Below are 15,261 nucleotides of genomic sequence, written 5' to 3' on the forward strand. Positions count from 1 at the left end.
CCTTCTTATATTATGTGTATGGGGAATCACAGCTACAAGCTACTCAAAGACAATCTCAAGATGTTCATTTTGATTCATTCCACACTGCCCACCTGGTGGTTAGTGAGTGAACTGTTACTTTAAAGAATAGTTTAGGGCAGCAGGCTATTCTAGCAAAGAGAATGGTGTATGTTACAGAAGTGAGTCTACTCTGTGTGTTAACAAGGAAAATGCAGCTAGATGTTTCAATGTGCTAACTCTAAGGAGAGAACATTGTGTGGACGAAATTTTACATTCCCTTTGTAGAGAGGACTGGACTTGCAAAGGATTCTTTTTCTGGTTGTTGTTGTTTTTAAACAAAATCTGTGGCAAGATGTTTGAAATCACCAGGACGCTTAGTGCCGCTTTGTTAAATAATGAGGTAATATTTTGTCACATCTTCTGGGCAGCGATTTTTTTCTTCTTCTTTCTCCATAGGCTTAGAAAAATTTCATTCTCAACCTGAGAAATTTAAGAGGGGGAAAATATAAATCCTCCTTTGCTGTGTTATTTCTCAACCTGAGAAATTTAAGAGGGGGGAAATATAAATCCTCCTTTGCTGTGTTATTTAGGCCCCCCAATCAATCATTTTGGATAACAGGATTGTCTTTTACTTGCGGTTTTAATCAGCTGCTGTTGCCTAGGACATTATGGCATGTAAGGCTTCTTAACTGCACAGAGTAGGTAGTTATTAACGCTGAATTGGCTTCTGGTATAGTCCATCTGGGCTCTGTATGAGAGAGCTTGCTGCTGGTTCCTGATGCTAAGATACCCGCAACCTTTGGGATGTATGCATGGTGGAGAGGGACACAGTGCTATGAGATCACTTCTTTTAAGGGAAACTGTCATTAATGAGTCAAGAAACTGCTCATTTATGGTAAGGAAGAAAAGGGAGAGAAAAGGCAGCCCTGTGGTTTCATTTGGAAAATGGAATAGTTGTATTTTAAGTTTTTGGGGGGAGGGAGAGGGAGAGACAGAGGGGATGCATGAAAATTACACTTTTACTTGGACAGTTCCTGACTTTACTGAAAATTTTGATGCTTTACAGTTTGTATCACTCCTGGTAGTGGCCCAGCTCCTTACCCTGAAAGATGAATGGTCCTATTGGAAATATGATAATAAGACTGACTTTTTCCAACAATAGAATTCTGCCTTTGTCTTTAGGGAGAGAGGCCTCTATGTACATTTATGCAATTGTCTAGTGTGTCTTTTTTCCTTTGCTTTATCTTTTTCTTCTTTTTAAAATCAAAATTATTATCTTTAAGATTGTGCTTGTGTGGTTTTGGCTGTTTGTGCACAATAGACACAAACCATATATTTTCAAATTGGCAAGATACACGAATTTATTTAGGACTCGAATCTACAATTGTTTTTAGACAAAGAGCTGAGTCTTTCTCATGTCCAGAATCCTTATTCAGTGGCTAATGAAGTATGCTGAGACAGAGAAAATGATGGAAAGAAGATCTCTGCATTTTGTTTCATTTTTGTTAACTACCAATGAAATAATAATTCAAAATAAGCATTACAAATACACGTTTTTTCAGTGAACATATTGTGTTATTGTTGGGGTGCATATCATGTCATTAAATTTACACTTGAACTACATGATATTTTCAGTTTGAAATTGTTTAGTTGAGTCTTCATTAATTTGTATTAAAGAACAGTAGAATCCAAATGCAAACAGGAAGCTTGTGATAATCTAAACAGTTCATACCAGTGCTGCATTAACCTTAAAATATATCAGCAGGCTGACTTTATTTTTTCTAAAATTAGCCTTGCTGACTGTTTTGTATATTGATAATTTTATTATGGGTATGTGTGTTACCTGTTTTCAGTGAAATATAAAATAAGCATATATTGCAGTCTGTTATTTTACAGTGATGTGTTAATGTGATACAAATACATTCAGTTACAAATGGGTTGTAAAATATGATAAGCGAAATATGTTTAGTAATGCACATAGCAAGGAAAGCATACATTTATGTAGGTAAACTATTAAATTTATACTTTTTCATAGTTACAGAGAAGATTTCGTAGTTTACAGAGAACTCTTCAGATCATAAAAAATACAAGCCTTGTCAGTCAGTGGCTGAAGTGTGAAAAAGTTTGCAATACAGCTGTAACTGGAGATACAAGCAAGCAGTGCAACTTCCAATTCTTATTGTGACCACACTTCAAGGTAGTCTAATTTATACAGTAGTAAGGTTTCAAACCATATTAGAAGAGAAATAATGCTAATTAAAAGGATTTTATTTTTTTACTTGAAAATGCTGGTTAAAGTGGTATTTGTTACATTAATTAGGAATCCAGTTTTTTTAAAAAATGTATTACCATATGTGAACATCCTGTTATTAAGAGAACTTGGAAGATTATACAACATTTAAAACCTATTGCACATATGAATAAATACAGTTAAAATGCACATTAAAGTGTTTTTTGTCGTATGTTTTATAGCCTAGGGGCAGAACATTAAATATGTATTTCTCTGGGAAGTAACTGTCGAGAAAGATAAGGTGGTTTGAATAGCCTGTAGTTCACAGTGATACATAGAAGAGGTGAGAGGCTGTGGCAGTGGAAGCTTGACTGAGGTGTAACCCTTGGATGTCAGAGTGTTCTAAATTCTTAGGTGTAGCCTGAAACTGCCCTTATGTCTCTCTGTGTGTTTGTAAGTAATGGGGAGGGGGGTAAAGCAGTGTGAGTAAAAATCCATCCATGCATGTGTGCTGTTTTTAAACTGCCCCTTAATTACTAGACACAAGCAGCAGTTCAGAAATCTGGTCTCTGTTGTTGTAGAGGTCACCAAATCATTAACATTGTCAATCTGGCAGTAGCTAATTTCAATAGCACCTGATGTTGTAACGCCTCCTTTAGTTTCCCTAGCCAATCGGATCTTGCTTTCAGCTGACAGATGGTCCCATAAATGGATGTAAAAAGGAGAAGCTGTTAGCCAATTTCATCAAGGCGCTATTCAGTAGTTATCTACATTCTAAAATCAGGGGGCTTCAACACAGTGCTTTTTTCTCTTTTGCTGCATCATACATCTGCGCTGTGTATTTGGATTTTTTTAAAAAGATACAATAAAACATTTAATTCCCTGACACCATATCAGATCTTTAGAGGAATTGAAGCCTTGCAAGACCCATTATTTGCTATTAAGAATGGTTATGGTAGGTATTAGTTTTTAAAATCTGTTTGTTGCAGCAGTCTTTCCTAGTCTGTGTATAGAACATATAGCTTCCCCCAAATCTGCGTTTTGATCAGTTTGTGTTGTCACATGAGTTTAGTTTGTTCCCCACTGGGTCTCTTGTTAAGTGTCTTTTTCCCGTCATGTCTCTTCCTTCTTTGCTCTCTCTGTTTTTCTTGCATTTGAATTCTTGACTAGCTTTTAATAAAAGGGCAGGAAGTGTGCCATTTAAAGATCATTATAATTTCTGTCTTGGAATACAGAAAAGGCTGCTTTCTAATGCGAGACTGCGTGTGGCCAGCAGAAATGCTGAAGGAGGGGTCTGGCATGGTTAATTTCCCCACATTCACATGCAGGCAACACACATGCAAAATGGAATCCTTGAAAAAATAAAATAAAGCAGTGCCTTGGGACTGACACTTTTTGGTTTGGTGTATTGCGCAGTAGGCATGGTGATTTTTTTAGAGAGTGATTTATAGGAGCTTCAGTAAATGCTGCATATTGTATTTCAAAGAGTTTCCTGTCATGACCTCATAAAAAGAGGAGGCGGCTTGTATGTGTACCAGCGCCTAGTATATGCCGATTTGTTGCATCGTTGGGCAGGAGTTCTGTAAGAAGGAATGTCAGCTTTTACATAACGTTCTTTTTGCTTTTGACACTGTGAGGGGCTGTAAGGGTCCATCTTTGTGATCACAGATGGAGTGGAATGGCTTGAAAATGGTAAGTGAATGCTGGCAAGAAACTGCTTATATGCTTCATATGGCTTGAGTGCCTTGTGAATTATGCTTATTTAGGATGGCAGACTGAGAGCCATAAATAAAATTACTGGTCGTTTTGATTTCTAATGAGGGCACCTGTGTATGTAATGTGTATGTACAACTATTATATAAATATAAGCAAGTGTCACGGCACTGACTGCTTTATCCACTGATCATGCATGTGGATGATCTCCGCTGACAGTCACGGTGTCTTTGTACTATATGCCCAGCACATGATGCCTTTTAATCTTCATTTGTGCTACACAAGTGCTAAGTTGAATAGAAATCTAATGGCTGCATTTACTCTTTCCTTGGAATCTTAATGCTGTTGTGAAACAAGGGTGCTTTCTTTTCCCCATCCTTTTATCCAGAAGGAAGTTAAATCCATCAATGTGATAGTAGTATTTCTATTTTTAGAGTACTCTTCTGGCAAAAAAATCAGAAACTACACGACTTGGTCCCTGCCCCTCCCCCTACCTCGGTTTCTGCCTTTTGCGCTTCTCATATAGATTTGCAAAATGGCAAGATCAGATACAGACTTTTGAATCTTGCAGAACAGAGCAATTCATGGAGGGGGGGTGCAGAGGGAGAAAAAAGGCATTAATATTCACCTCATTCTTCCTACTTTTGTTTCAATTAAACATTTTGCAGGCATTTGTCCCCCCCCCCTCTCTTTGGATACTTATTATAACCGAGGGAACAAAGCTATGGTCTTTTTCCTATTCTTATAGGATTTTCTTTGTCTAGCTGCTTGTTTTGATGGGTGTAAAACAAATAAGATTAGACTGAGCAGCCGAACTGAAAGCGATAGCTGAGAGGAAAAGCCAATGAAAGGTTGCCGGGGAAACGAGCATAGGGGAAGCTGAGTGGGGGAGCAGGTGGCAGTCATGTGGGAATACTGCAAACAGTGTAGAAAAAAAATCTGGGGCTACCTCAATTATCTTTGCTCTTCTTTGTGACTGTCCCAACTTTAATTATTCTTTATAAATAAGTGTTAATTACATTTCTGGCTTAATTTTACAGTGATTTTTTTGGATCTTTTAAAGAGCATCTGTTTTTTTCTGCATAGGGTGGGTGGGGGCTCTTTAACCATTTTTATTACTGATGTATAATTGCATGTGCATAAAAGTGCAAGAATCGGGATAAGCAGTACATTATAAAGATTCATGCTGCTGAATAGAACTGATTCTTTCTTACAATATTCCATCGAATGGGAACCATACACAAACTTGCAGTCATAGATTTTTTGTGTTAAGTGCTTTTGGTTGTGTGTTTGTAAAATGCAGTGATTCTATGGCAGAATAATGTTCAAACAAGTGCAAACATGCACTTCATGTATGAAAGCTTTTTCCAAAAATAATAAAACTGTAGTCCTTTCCCCATCCAACTTTAATTCCTACAGTATCATAAATCTGTATCCCAGCATAGTATCCATCTTTTATAAAGTGGTGTTTGCTTCAGCGTACAAGCTAGGTGCTGTTAAGTACAAACTTGGATATCTGTTGCTAATTTTTATGGTACCATATGTTGCTGTGTGTAACAATTTGCGTGGAATAGTGGCATCTATTAAATACAGTGATAGGTGTGTAAAGCACTAGAAAACATAGTTTGACAAGTGATGAAAATATAATGAAAGAAGGACTAAAGATGATCAGGTGTCAGATGTATGGCCAGTATAAGAAAAGCGCATTAGACATACACAACACACCTTTTATGCTTGGCAAATGTTACATTCTTATCCATTTGCACATGATTAAGATATGGGTGATCATTTCAAATAGAAATAATATTAACAGAAGGTTTAAAACAAGAATTTTTGACTGATGCTTCTGCATTCTTCAGGATAGAAGCAATTGTCTTTCTATGTAACGTAGGAAAATAAAGTTGTGTAGACTCACGTATATGATATCCATTTTTTTTTGCAAATTTTACTTTTAGATATAACCATAAGCTTCATCCTGCATTCGAACTATCAAGCACCTCCCACCCCACTTCCACCCCTGAATAGAGTCAGCATACAGCTCCATTGTTTTCTTGGAGGATTTAGTAGTTTTGCCAGTTTGTCTTTAATTTATTCACTTTATACAATTTTGTTGTAGTTTGAATATTAAGCAGTACCAGATTTTTAAAAACCTCCTTATCCTCATGGACCAATCTGTTACATTGTTGGTGTCCGGACATTGGTGTGATGTCCACAGCTTCAATGTATATTTCTTTATTTACTGTTAGCCTATACATATAGGGTTATCTTAGGTATATAAAATTATGAGTAGAATCTGTCTATGAGAGAAAACCTGGTAAAATTTGTGAATCATTTAAGATAACTGCTACAAATGAACATTTTATTAGAAAGCTGAAGCAAGCGACAAGTACACAATATTTAATTTAGCTGTGTACATTTTGCCAAATTCTAACAGGTGAAGAACGGCAATTTAGGAAGTGTTAAGTTGAAAACATTCTTTATATTCAATTCTTTATATTGCTGTGATTTAAGTAATCGAAATGTCGAATTATTCAGGAAAGTACTGTTCCTGCTGCCTGTCCATCCTTTCTTTAATTTCCTTCATTTTACTTCTTTTAGCTGTTGGTGAAAGAATCACCCAAATGTCATTTTAAAAGATTGCAACAAAAGGATTATCAAAAATTAACTACTTCAAGAGACTGATTTGATTATATCTTGCCCTTAAAAGATGAGGACTAGTTCTGTGCCTCTAAAGCTTGAGTTTAAATGGAAGATTCTCATTGTTCAAGAACCTTAGCATATTGTTCTTGGCCATTTTTCTTTTCTTTTTTCTATTTTTAAAGTTTTTTCACATTTTTGTCTCCGTGGGTAATGGTTTTCAGACTTTCCAGTACCTAGAATGTGCTAGGAATTATTTTACTAGAAACTACTTCTTAGATGCAATGTGTTCTACCTTTGCATAACCTTGAAGAGGGGTTATGGTTCTAGGTTGCACATGATTACTCATAAAGTATGTAGTGATACCTTACATTTAATAAAGTAGTTCTAAGTTTCAAAATAGGCATGACTTATGGGCACATATATGGAAATATTTAATATATAGTCAAATATATATACAGAATGGTATATGTTAGTTCCCTTGTGTGTGGTGTTTATTATATGTACTTTAAATGTATACTGATTTGACTTAGGGGCATCTTACTGGGTAACCACTTATACACTGGCAAATACTGCAATGCAGTATTTTTCCCCCCAATGTCATTAAGGTTTGGAGGACAGAACAGTTTTAAGAAATGTTATGCAGGCCTGAATCACTGGTGGTATCAGATTTTGCAAAATTAGCTAACACCTTTTGGAAAGCCAATTGCCCATCTTCTGCCATTTCTGCTGTTCTGTCAGAGATAGAAGAAGAGCAAGTGGACTGTATGTGCCTCTGTGCTTATGCAGGTGACCATGTGCATACTTGTAGTCCTACTGCCTTTGTTTAGCAAAGCTAAACACATTGGGTCTTCTTCAGGGACAGACAAGGTTGTTTGAGATGTACACTGTTCATAGAATATCAGAATTCATAATCCAGTAAAGGAATGCTTCCCTGACAACTTTTTAAAGGCCAATATAGTGTTGCTTGCTTAACACTTCTTGAAAAGTGTTTGGACTAAAATGACAGTATACTTTATTTTAGTCAAGGAAGAATGTATTTCTGTTTAATATAGATTTAGTATGTTCATGAAAGCTGTTAGTGATGCTCAGATTTCACATTTATATTTTCTTTTACTGAAAGTGGTCTGCTGAACATTGTTGGGTACAGAACCCATTTAAAAGTCACTAATCTTAAAGCAGAAGCAAAGAAAGTGAGGAATCTACCTTAAAATGTTGCCTCAGAACTTGTGTAAAATTATCCGGGGGGGGGGGGGGAGGAGGGGGGGGCAAGGAAAGCATGAAGGATAAACATGTTGGATTGTGCTGATGCCCTCAGAGATAATAAAGGATGGATTTTGAATTGGTGTAGAAGTGTGAAGGCCACTGATTTATTTCTCAGTAGCTTGACTTCAAAGGAATGTTACATTGTTGTTCACAGTTTTAATTATTATCTTTCCCCCTCTTTAAATGGTAGCTTGGAGCAGTGAGAATGAGCTCTAGTTTTTAAGAATTCTGATAGCATGATTTTGGAACATTAGGGGTTTTTGTTTTAAATGCATTTCTGACTAGAGCAAGCATACATTAGATACTCGTGATAATTTGATTATGTTGTCATACGCAACTTGAGATCATTTATATATTAATTCATTAGGAATTACCTTCATGGCTAGGGCTATTTATTTTCCACATTAACTGTGTTCAATTGCTTCAGCCATTGCATAGCTTTTGTGCCTGTGGGGCCCTGTACAAGTAAAGAGGGAACTGAGAGTAATTCCTGTACATTATTCTTCCCTTAACTGTACCTTTTAATATGAAGTAGCAATCTAGAAGAGCCAGGAAATACTGAGAAGCAGCAAGAACCCCTTAATTAAATTGGATAAAAAGACAGTGAGAACACAGAAGAAATAAGGTCATCTAAAGGCTGACCATGCTTTCTAGAAATGCTCTGAAAGTCTGTCTTTGGATATATTTGGGAACAGGAACATATATAAAATGCTGAAATACTCTCTTGTTACTAAAGTGAACACAGTTATGCCCTATATTTCTCTGTGATGAATAAAAGAGATGTCCTTGGCCTGGCCTATTAAGAGATACTTTAACTTAAAATGAGCGCTTATCAGTAAAACCATCAGAGAGAATGGTGATTGCCATGGGCACATTTGATTATCTCCACATGCAGGAGTGCTGAATCTGGTGTTAGTGCAGTGTGTGGGGTGACATTTCAGTGAGTTTGATAATAAAGGGGAAGTTTTGTTTTGCTTGTTTGCTTTGAAATTGATGCAAATTAATGTGGAAGTTGTACGATCATTTGTAACGCTTCAAGGAAAATCCATGCAAAATGTTTCTGTGTGCACTTAAGTGTTTCTGAATGTTGACACTGGACTGTGATTCTACTGGAATCTTTCCAGTAGTCAACATCTTTAAATTCCAGTCACTTTTGCAATACTTAATACATATTTATTTGATGAAAGGATAGTTGGACACTTATCTAATTTGTCACTCCCTGCAGATGAGTATATTGACCACAAATACCCCACTGTTAAGATCTAGATGTTTTATAGATAAATTTGGTTGTACACTAATGTACAGAGATACTTCATTTTGGATATTGGCATAGCTTGTTTGATATTCTTTCAAAGATTCTTAGCACGTTTCTCTTCTGATCTGCACATGAAAAATAACGGGCTGGCTCAATTTTTACATAGTGCCCTCTCCTACCATGTGGAATAACTATCAACAACGAAGTGTAGCCATAACAAATTTTAAAAGCTTTTAAAGTGGAATGTAAGTAATAGTGTGTTGTCTTTTCCACCCCCTTTCCCTAATAAAACTTTTTGTATTTTGTTACAATCAAGTAGCAACATGGTCATCTTCCCCACTGGCTAGTTCTAGCAAGACATAGCATTTTACAGCTAAGACCCAAGTGTTGTAACTATTTACAGAAGTATCATGACCTTTCCTTCAAAGACTTGATTTTTCAGCAATTCCAAGTTACACTGATCGTTGTAAAACAAATTATTCCTAAAACAGCTTTTCCACAATTAAAATTACATGTATTTCAGTGCTTATAGCATTCGAGGGTATTCTTATTTTGCCATATTTGTCACCACTGAATTGCACTAATAATTAAGATTTGACAGCTTTCATATGAGCATTGTTTTACTACACATTTGGTCTTTAATGTTTTCTGTCAATGTATATAAAATGGAAATAATCCTGTTTTATATTAGTTGGTATTTAAAAGACAAAGGCTGCCGTTCTGTACATGGGCTGCTTAAATCTCATTGACCTCGAAGGAACAAGCAGCCTGTGTAGAACTGCTGCCAAAATGTAAACTTAAAAATACTGCACATGCACCACAGATTTTAGCTCTCTTTACAATAAAAAGCTCCCAGTGATACTCCTACACACCCACACCCACACACGTAGTAGTAGCAGTAGTAGTAGTTATGCCGAGGTGAACCATCCAAGCAGAATACAAAGGAAGAAAGCCGAACCATACAGACTGTGAGTAGTAGAACAGTACACCCATCAGCGATTGGGAGGTGAAATAGTCAAACATATTTTCAGAAGAACTACCATCTAAAAGGCTTGACATTAACTTGTAACATTCAAAGAAGCAGCATGAATGACTCAGCTGCTTTCCCCATTCAGCATAATGTGGGAAGAGGGACTTGTGGATCTCTCCCTTTTGTGCTGACTGAATACATGCGCTGGTATAAGCATTGATTGATACTGAATTGAATTTACTGGTTGTCGTTTATCTGCAAGAGGGGCCTATTTTATTTCTGAAATAAATGACAACATTTTGTGTTCCAGGCAGTCTGGCCAAACTTTTAGATAGTCCGTTTTTGGAGTTTATCAGTAGCTAGCTTTGGAGTTTTATATATTGCAACTGGCATACACAAGTTATCAAAGGTCTTCTGTTTTGCATCATCTCCTGTATTGCTGTCGAAACAGAAATGTGTATACAGAAATCTACACTTGATCTTGAAAATCTGTCACTAGGGTGCTTTCATTCCATTGTTGCCAGAGCTTGTGGTTAAGAGAAATTGTACTTAAAAGAATTCATAAATATGCAAATCTCTTCCCAATGTGTGACAGGTCTACTGTAATAATATTGTTTTTAATTTTTTCTTCCTGTAAGAGCAGATGTTCTAGAGAATTAGCTAGATGTAGATTGATTTCAGCAATTTAAAAAGAGGCATATAATCCAACACTTGCCAACAAAGTAGTTTGTACTATATTCAGTGAGACTTTCTCACCAAACAAGTGTGCACAATATTTCATCCTTAGTGTAGTGTTGGAGCAGTTTTGAATATAACCATTGAAAGAGCTAATTCAGTAGTACTCCTACACAGAAGTATTTTTGAGTACTTAAAAAAAAATCACTGCAAGTCTGTCCTAGTCAGATAATCCTGAATGTGGTTAATTATTTGACACGTCATGTTTGATCATTTAGAAAGCATGGCTTTTATTTAATGGTAGAGCTGCTGTTCCTGGAAAATAGGAGGATATTTTTAGTATCTTTTCATTATCAGCACTGTATTTAAAGAAAATATTTGTAAGTTGAATGTTGGAATTATAAATAAAATCATCATATTTCCTACATGCAAGTTCATCCAGAGGTTTAGAAAGATGTGCATGTGTGAAGTGAGAAGTAGCAGCTTACTGCAGAAATATTCTGGTAAAGGAGGAACCAATATTTGTCCAATATTGCTTTTTGTTTCTTCAGCCAATACTCCAACAGTCTGTTAGCCCAGTAGGTGGTGGTAGCTAATAATGACAGAGTAGCTTCCCATCATGCCATTCTCCCTTCATGGGTGGAATGCATCAATAGATTATTGAGAATTTATAAACAACTTGTGTGACTGTAGTGGACAACATTTGAGTGTTATGCACCAGTTGAAAGGTATAACCAATTCTGTAACCACCTGGCTTCTATTCTAATGAGCATTTAGTTTCTAGTACTCTGCACAATTATCTTGGTGTTTTCTATCAACAATACCTATGTTTTTTGTTTTGATTTTGCAAATTATCTTTCTGATCCTATATATGAAACCATGATTAAAGTTCAGATTAGCAAATTTTAAGCAACACTTAACTTGTAGTAATAATTTTAAAATGTTGTCCTATGTTACTTTAGTACTCTATCAGGATTGTAAGAGATCTTGTAGTGGATGGGCTATGTTATGTGCGCAACGCGCAGGTTACTAAACTTGTAGATAAAATAAAGCATTTCTATTTTCCTTCGTCAAGGAATGTACGGTAGGATTGTGCTGGCTACTTGTAACTGAAAGGTCGTAAGTTTTATGTAGGGGATGCATCTCATTTGCGATGTGTCATCTGCTGTTTGTTCTTTGTGGCAGTTGTCCATGTTACTAAAAGCTGCTCATGTTTCACAGCAATAGATCTTTTTTATTCATACGCAAACTTAAGAAATTCTTGTTGGCAAAATCTTCTGGTTTAGTGAGACATTAGCGAGTGTATTTTTCCAATGCTTTTGAATGGCCCAGACATTCAGAATGGATCTACAGGAGCCAACCCTAGGCCTTGTTCTCACGACAAATGACACAATTCTCAAAGCATTGTTTTAACTTGAAGTCTGTTACAAGCATGAATCCTAGATTCAAGGACTAGAAATGATAGCACTGCAGCTGCATTTAACTGAACTGCTAAACAAATGACACTGTTAGGGCTTGCTATTGGAAAGATATTTTCAAAAGTTGAAGAATGCAGAACATCTTCAAGAACTTGATTCAGGAACCAGAATCTGGGGAACTGCCTTGCCTGTTGTTACTTCCCAAATGTTGGGAAGGCTTCATATAACACGTCCTCTGATTCTTTGTTTCTCACTTGTCTCAGATTCTGCCATCTGCACTGAAGAATAAATGAATGTTTGAAAGCACTCTAAATAAAGGAACAAAGTGACATGTGAAAAGGGTTGAAAAGCATGTTTCAGTTCACGCAAACCACTAATTTTCTAAAGTCCATGAAGCTCAAAGTTAAAGGTCAGAATCAGAAGGTATGGCTCGTGTTTGAGAAATAAACTTAGTTACAGTAATATTTAGTATTATTAATATATAGTAATTATATTATTATTGTATATAGTAATGCATTATATACATGATATAGTAATGTAGTATATAATAATATAATATAATAATAATATAGTAGTACATATGTTATATAGTAATATATTATATAGTAAAATATAGTATTATTAATATATAGTACTATTTAGTAATTACTATATAGTAAGCAACCCTGAGCCTGCCTTGGCGGGGAGGGCAGGGTATAAATCGAATGAATGAATGAATGAATGAATGAATGAATGAATGAATGAATGGATAAAAGGATATGTTATTTAAGTTGATGGAACAGGATAGAAATCAGTTATGGATCCAGGGTAGCTAATTTTCTGTTTGGTCACTAGGACATGTGAGCATGCTCCTTAACATGAGTACTGAAAAGCAAGTCACAGCAAGTTCAAAGGGGCTCACTCCCAATTATATTTATGTAGAACTGCAGCAGTACTGTAAAAATTACGTGTAACCCTAATTTATTACAATTCCTTTATTACTTTATTGGAATAGTTATTTTCTGAGTCTTTTCTCTAAAGAGATGAGGGTTTTGTTTTGCTTTGCTTGATAAAACTGAGCTTTAAATTGAAACTTGGGTAATAAACATTCTTTTATAACCATGTGGATGCCTTCAACTTTTATCTCAGGTTTTTGGCAAAAATAAGCTGTACTTGGGATACAGTAATTTTCAGTCCTATCTAGAATACTGATGATTATATATTTGTAGTTACTGTCCAAATATTGTTACTTACATTTTAATGTCATAAATGTACCAAACAGGAAGTGCTAAATTATGTATGATATACTTCCCATTCTTAAAGTAATAAGTAAACTTAGGTTTAACATGGCATATATTTCAGATTTACCACCAAATATCTGTGTTTTGCAGTAGGGAAATATGGGTGGCTGAATGGAGCTGGGTGGTGCAGCAGGCCATTTAAACAGAGGCAGGATGAACCTGAGGGAAAATCATTCCTGCAAGGTCTACCTGCCTGAAGCCCGACTTCCCCCAGCCACCCCAGGCAGAGAGAAAGGGGAAGGGCAGACCTGAACCCTGCATAGCCACCAACACCGCCTGGCCACCTAGCTGGCCCATACCTCTGCATTGCCTCACGCCTCGCTCCTGCAGGCTTGCAGATGGGCCTAAGGTGAGTGAGGGGCCCCGGCTTCTAGCCTAGTCTCCTAAAATTCTGGAGCAAGAGCCAGTTTGGTGTAGTGGTTAAGTGCGCGGACTCTAATATGGGAGAACTGGGTTTGATTCCCCACTCCTCCACTTGCACCTGACTGGATGACCTTGGGCAAGCCATAGCTCTGATAAGAGCTGCTCTTGAAAAAGAGCAGTTTCTGTCAAGAGCTCTCTCAGCCCCACCTACCTCACAGGCTGTCTGTTGTGGGGAGGGGAAGGGAAAGGAGCTTGTAAGCCGCTCTGAGACACCTTTGGGTAGTGAAAGGCGGGGTATAAATCCAATCTCTTCTTCTTCTTCTCATAATTTGATAATCAGAGTACATCAGAATACAACTCCAATTATCAAATTATGAGGATGGCCTCCTATAGCATACTGTCCCTGAATCAGTGTGTGTCAGGACAACTGAACCCTTGGATATTTCCGGAAAGTACTTCTAATTGATAAAATACAGGGATAACTAATGCTTGTATATGCTCCCTTGAAGTTAGTGTTCAGATATCTGTTCTGTGGCCAACAAGGCATCTTGAATTTTCTCATTACCTTTTAGTTCCTAATTTCCCTTTTAAATAACTTCGGCAGTAATAATTGATTTGTTAGAAGTGAGCTCACAAATATGACCAAAGATCACAAATGGCAAAGGTACAAAAGACCAGTGAAAATTGTTTATGAAAGGCAAGATGGGTGTCTGATCTGAAATACAACAGTACTGCTTGTGGTAACTTCTTTAACACTATGCCAGATATTTCAGATGGCATAAGTTAAGAAATAACTACTGAGTGTGTATACAGACATAAGGAAATGCCAGTGGTAGATATTCCTTATTGCAGGATGCCTTTGGTTCCCTATTTCTGAATTGTTGACTTTTGGGGCTTCTTCACCTTGAATATTAATTCCTGAACCTTTTAGTATTAGTATTTCAGTTGCTTTTTTATATGGAGTTGTTAACATCTTACGAACATTCTTCAGACATTGTAAGCAAGACAGAAGTGTATCTGAGAAGTCTCTAAAAATTTCAGTGTAATCTAATCATTATAGCCTAATGCTTGGTTTGTAAGGTTATGATGGCATCATTAGCTTGTTCAGAAAGCAGTACTTTACCCAAGCTTAGTACATCCCTGAGTTTAATGTTTGAATCTCACTTTTGAGATTCACTATCCGGGACTTCTGAGGCACGTTTGGGCTGGCGTTGCCTGTGTGGGTGGGAGTTCTTGCAGCCAACTGATTTTGGCGTGAATCGAATCCTGCCACCCCATAGGAGAGATGCCACCCCAAATCAGCTTTATAATATAGGAGAGATAGGCTAAGTTCCTGCTTGTTCCGTGTTATTGATCATAAAGCACGATTCATTCTCGTGTTTGATAAGAAATGTGAAACAATGGGCTTTTTGGTATGCTGGCAATATGTTTTCAGTTTTAGCGTATGATATAAT

The 15,261-nt window shown here is 36.6% G+C and overlaps 1 protein-coding gene across 1 annotated transcript in view; it reads left to right on the plus strand.

The window, feature by feature from the left end:
• Positions 1-778: 778 nt before the first annotated feature.
• ELAVL4 (ELAV like neuron-specific RNA binding protein 4) overlaps positions 779-15,261 on the plus strand; it is a 135,869-nt gene continuing 121,386 nt past the window's right edge. The window contains exon 1 of the mRNA XM_015406285.1: positions 779-895. Within this exon, the coding sequence (XP_015261771.1) occupies positions 779-895 (117 nt within the window). The remainder of the gene's footprint in view (positions 896-15,261) is intronic.

Source organism: Gekko japonicus, unplaced genomic scaffold (assembly GCF_001447785.1).
Source record: "Gekko japonicus isolate JY-2015 unplaced genomic scaffold, Gekko_japonicus_V1.1 scaffold1467, whole genome shotgun sequence".
NCBI classification, from domain to species: domain Eukaryota; kingdom Metazoa; phylum Chordata; class Lepidosauria; order Squamata; family Gekkonidae; genus Gekko; species Gekko japonicus.